We start from the raw sequence: 5396 nt of genomic DNA, 5'->3' as shown, positions 1-5396 counted from the left end.
GGAACATCTTTCTACTGATGGAGGAACATCTTTCTACATCTGATGAGCAGAGAGGAGACATCTGGAACATGGAGATAGTTCAACATCTGTAGGACGAGGAGACGACATGAGCTCCAGGGTTTAACATCTGGAAACATGTTGGACATGTTGGTTCCTGGCTTTTACATTTTCATAATTTCTTTATCGTTCTGAGTCCTGCTGACAGCAGACATCTCTGAGTTCTCGGTCCTTCTTCATGTGGTTCTGGTTCCATAGAGGACTTTAGATTGCTGTGAAAAATTAGGAAAAATTAAACAAGAAACTGCTGCTGCTTCTGAAACCACTTCTTCTGCTGTTTGTTTTCAGGCTAGTTTCGGGACTCTGGCCGATTACTTTGACGCTCTACATCGCCGTCTTAGTACCGCTGGAACGTCGCTACCAACTCTTCGTGGAGACTTCTTTACGTACGCCGACCGGGACGACCACTACTGGAGCGGATTCTTCACGTCACGCCCGTTTTACAAACGCCTGGACCGGACGCTGCAGGCGACACTCAGGTAGCACCGTGTGTGACAACGGTGATGTCCGTCCAATCAGGGTGAAGTGTTTCATCTGAGTTTGTGTTTGTCTCTGGCAGAGCGACAGAAATCCTCTTCAGCCTGACTTTGGCTGAAATGCGTCGTTTCAGTGTCGATGGTCGTCTAGCTGCAGATTTTCCGGCTCGTGAACACTTTCAGCGCCTGACGGTGGGGAGGCGGAACCTGGCGCTGTTTCAGCACCACGATGCCATCACCGGCACTGGCCGAGATCCAGTGGTGGTCGACTATGGCACCAGGTGGCTTCTTCCTGCTAGCACATTAGCCTGATGGCATGTTCAAATGCTAAGACATAATAATGTTGAGTCGATTAGTCTGTTAGCATGTTAGCACGTAACAGAAAAAAACAAGTACTGTTTGGTAAAAACTGCATGTTTGTATGTTAGCAAGTTAATATAGGGCTAAAAAAAAATACTGTTCGGCAAAAGCATGATGTTAGCATGTTAGCATGTGCAGAAAAAACAAGTACTGTGAAAACTTCACGTTAGCATGTTAGTGAAAGTCAAAGTGAAAATAATTTGTTGACAAAATAAACCTGCTGCGCCAGTGTGCTAGCAAAGGGTGAGTTAGCTTTTACCTTTAGTCTGGAGTTTTAAGAAAACCTTTAAAACTGCTAGCGTTAGACTGTCCTTAAATGTAGGAAGTGGCCCAAATGTTCTGAACTGATTTCCCCAGATAGACATGGGAATTAGTCTGTTAGCATACGTACCGTTAGCATGTGCACAGTGAACAGAGATTAATCTAGTTTAATAGAAATCCTGCCTGTTGTCAACATAAGATGTTAAGATAAGATAAATGTCAGCATGTTAGCGCAGAAAAGGCTAAAAGGTTTGAGTAATTTGCACATATTTTTACTGACGCCGTCTGTTTTAATCTGACTCTTGCCTGATTTCATTTTGTTGGTATTTTTATCCTGTTGCTTGTCTGTGTTCCTCAAGTCAGTGTCACACATCAGTTTTAGCATCGTAGCACATGAACTCGTTAGCCTGTTGAGCCTGTTTCTGTCTCATTTTCTCCTCCATGCTCTCTGTTGAAGGATGGTGTCGCTGCTGGCAACGGTAAGGTACCACCGTGCTTAGTGTGAGCAGTTAGCGTTTAGCATTAGCCTCCAACCATACCCTGTCATTTAGATTTAGTGGCTAACGTCACTTCCCATCCTTCCATTTTAACAAGCGTGTCCTCACTGTGTAGATGGTCAGTGGTGTGTTTGCTTTGTTCAGTGATCAAAGAGATGCAGTCCTCAGTGTTTTAACAACAGAACAACACTTCTGTTCAAACCTATTTCTGATTTGCTGTAAAGAATCTGCTGGAGGGCGCTGCTGCAGCTCACCTGGTGGAGCTGGCGTCCCATGTGCAGGGCTCCAGTCCCCATGTGGAGGTCGTGGGTTCGAGTCCCGCTCATGGCCCTGTCCCACACGTCCTCCCCTCGTTCTTCTCCTTCACTTTCCCGTCTCTCTCTCTCACTGCTCTATCAATAAAGGCCAAAACAATAACTTTAAAATAAAGAATCTGCTGGAGATAAAAGACTAACAGGACAAATCCATGTTTTACAGGTTGTTTCACTCCATCCTGAACCTGCGCCAGGTGCTGCAGAGCTCCGCCCACTGGCTGCTCCTACTGGACAAGAGCCAGTACCACCATGACCAATCAAAACCCTTCCTGCAAATGGTGACTTGTGACCCAGCTCGTCTGTCCTATCAGCTGTCTGTGTGTCTAGTTTATAGCTGAATGTGTAGAAGCTTGAACTTCCTGATCACAAACATCAGCATCCTTCAGGACAAATTACATCATTTTCACTATTTCTGACCATTTAAACTGGGCTCTGTGGTTTGACTGGTCAGAATGACCAGAGGCTTCACCTGGTGAAGGCTGAACAGGTGTGGTTCCGTCCCGGCTGTAAGTGCAGGATCACAGTTGTGAGTTTAATGTGACGTTGTTTTTAGGACGATGTGATCTGGGCACAGGACGCTCTGCCGCAGAAGACGACGCTTACGCTCAGTGCCGAGCCCAGGTAAAGGGGCGGGGCTTTTAAATCTTTAATGACAACAATAACAGTCAGGTGTAGTGATTACTGATTGTGATGTAGGTCATTGATCGTCTTTAACCCGACCGAGCAGCTCCGTACCTCCGTCATCAGCGTCACCGTCGACTCTCCAGATGCTCGTGTCGTCGATGCAGAAACAGGCCGACCAATGGCTGCTCAGATCTCTGCGGTGTGGGCGGAGCCAAGCCAAGTTTCCACAGAGGCGTTTCAGGTGACGACCAGATCATTGAAGGGTTTATTGATCAGATCAGTGACTGGTTCATTGATACTCTGTGTGTTCTCTCGCTGCAGCTCTCCTTCGCAGATGAACTTCCTCCGCTGTCACTCGTCGTCTATCATGTGACCAAAGCGGCGGCTGGCTCCACCCCTCGGGCACGCTACACCATCCATCGTCGTGGCGACCCACCAACCATCCACAATGAGCATTTTCAGGTGTCCCACCCCCCTGAGGCCAACGCCCCCCTGTTGCTTAGCAACAAACACATCCAGCTGTGGAGCTCCTGGGAGACGGGCCTGCTGCAGGTCTGACCCTTCAAAATAAAAGTGTCAAAAACACAGCATACCAAATATATTCATCGGTTACATCATTTTCATGAATCAAAACTGTTGTTTTCTGCATCAGTCCTTCAGCTGTTTGGTCTAAAAGGGTAAAAACGTGGATCAGAGTTCCTCCAGCGTCTGGTTTAGTCCAGAAATGTTTAGTTTACTGTCACAGAGGAAAGAAACCAGAAAACATTCAGACTGGATTTCATTTAAAAATGACTCAAACTGATGAATGGATGATTAGAATAGCTTAATAGCTGGTAACGAATTGATCAGAACCACTGGTACATAGACTAATGAGACAAAGAGTTGTTTTACTGTTTAGTAATCAGTCATGAACAGTTGATGCTTCAGAATAAACCTCTGCAGTGTCGAACAGTCAATACTGATCCAGTTACTGATCACGTTATTGTTGGTTCATGTTGTTTCTAGGAGACATTCATACATTTGTCCAAATAAAGTTTCTGATCGGAGACTATTTCTGTTTGGATCCAGAAGCTCCGTCTGCAGTCTGGTCTGCTCCGTCAGCTGCAGGTCCAGTTTCTGTGGTACGGAACCAGAACCGGAGCCAACCAGGAAAAGAGCGGAGCGTACCTGTTCCTACCTGGAGAGGAGGGGCCTCAGGTGAGACCAGGACCTCACCACCACTCTGTCTCTCTCTCTGTCCTCTGACTCAGTGTGGCTCTGTCGTCCTGCAGCCCTATTCGTCGTCAGAGCCTCCGCTGGTTCGGGTCTCCAGAGGTCCGATCTTCTCTGACATCACCTCATGTTTCCGCCATTTCACACACACAGTTCGCCTCTTTCACCTGGACGGTAACCATTGTTCACACTACGTGTGTCCCTGTCAGCCCTCGAGCACTGTTAGCTGTTAGCACTGGTGGCTGTTAGCACAAGTAGCTGTTAGCACTGGTGGCTGTTAGGACTGTTAGCTGTTAGCATACTGCCTGCAGCCACTCAGAGCAACACTGTTAGCATAAGTAGCTGTTAGCTGTTTGTTGGTGGTTCCAAACCCTGCCTATAAACAATGACTTTGTGTCATAACAGCTGAACATCATGTTGTCGTCATCGTGGTGTGCATCATTTCATATATTCATATTTCATCTACAGTTCACCATAACTTATGAATGTGTCTTCATGCATTTTATTATAAATAACAAAGCTAACGTAGGATTTAAAATCTGTTTCTTACCAGCATTCATGTTTAGTTATTTTATTTGTCTGTCTTTACATAAGATGTTGTGATAAATCACCTGCTGTCTCTGCCCCAGGGCATGCTGGGAGGTCGCTGGAGATTTCCAACATGGTGGACATCAGGTCAGAGGTCAACCGCGAGCTTGTCATGCGACTTGTCAGTGACGTTGCCAACGGCAACCGTTTCTACTCCGACCTCAACGGTTTCCAGGTCCGGAACCGACCAGTCGGATCCTTCTATTACTGTGGTGTCATGTGTTGATTCCAGACACCATGAACCATCTGGTTATTGATTTTCTATTGGCTGATTAGTGACTGGTAATTGATTAGCTATTGATTGGCTATTGGTGCAGATGCAGCAGCGTCGGACTCTGGCGAAGCTCCCTCTGCAGGCAAACTTTTACCCGATGAGCTCGGCGGCGTTTCTGCAGGACTCGGCGAGTCGCGTGTCGCTGCTGGCAGCTCAGAGCCAGGCGGTGGCGTCGCTCCGACCAGGTGAGTCAGCAGATCACCTGCCTCGGCGCTCTGACTGCAGCTGATTTGTATGTTAATAAGTATTTTTAGTATTTTTCGTTCTACACGCTGCCTGTTGACAGATGTTCTGTCCGTTGGTGATCAGGACCATATGGGTCTTGATCAAAGCGTCACCGGTTCTCTTTGAAGCAGCTGCTGACAGAAAACTCCCAGAGCTCATCTTCTTCTCTTCTGTTCCTGTGTTATGAAGCATCTGTGAGGTTATGAAAAAGCGCTGTATAAAACGTATGCGTTGCCATTATTAGTATTCGTGTCACCTTTGTTACCTGTGCAGGTGAGCTGGAGGTGGTGCTGGACCGGCGGCTGCAGCAGGATGATAACCGAGGCCTTGGTCAAGGCGTCACTGACAACAAGCTGACAGCGAGTCTTTACCACCTGCTGCTGGAAGACCGTGCGGGCGGGGCTCAGGTGAGGGGCGGGGCTTGGGGAGGCAGCGTTTTAATCATAGACTGTATAAAAGATGGACGTAGCAACCGGCCCTGAAAAATGAAGCCAACCCGGAAGTGTCA

The 5396-nt window shown here is 47.3% G+C and overlaps 1 protein-coding gene across 1 annotated transcript in view; it reads left to right on the top strand.

Moving 5' to 3' along the window:
* The window catches only part of man2a1 (mannosidase, alpha, class 2A, member 1), an 18619-nt gene extending 13465 nt beyond the window's left edge, over positions 1-5154 (top strand). Inside the window, exons 12-21 of the mRNA XM_008301421.1 lie at positions 346-536; positions 617-814; positions 2129-2243; positions 2519-2586; positions 2662-2830; positions 2911-3141; positions 3658-3786; positions 3861-3975; positions 4431-4564; positions 4707-5154. Of these exons, the coding sequence (XP_008299643.1) occupies positions 346-536; positions 617-814; positions 2129-2243; positions 2519-2586; positions 2662-2830; positions 2911-3141; positions 3658-3786; positions 3861-3975; positions 4431-4564; positions 4707-4892 (1536 nt within the window). The 3' untranslated portion in view covers positions 4893-5154. The remainder of the gene's footprint in view (positions 1-345; positions 537-616; positions 815-2128; positions 2244-2518; positions 2587-2661; positions 2831-2910; positions 3142-3657; positions 3787-3860; positions 3976-4430; positions 4565-4706) is intronic.
* The last annotated feature ends 242 nt before the right edge of the window (positions 5155-5396 follow it).

The sequence above is a fragment of the Stegastes partitus genome, unplaced genomic scaffold, assembly GCF_000690725.1.
Source record: "Stegastes partitus isolate 25-593 unplaced genomic scaffold, Stegastes_partitus-1.0.2 Scaffold1670, whole genome shotgun sequence".
Classification (NCBI taxonomy): Eukaryota; Metazoa; Chordata; class Actinopteri; family Pomacentridae; genus Stegastes; species Stegastes partitus.
Note: the sequence above shows the minus strand (reverse complement) of the source record. Positions and strands in the feature narration are given on the sequence as shown.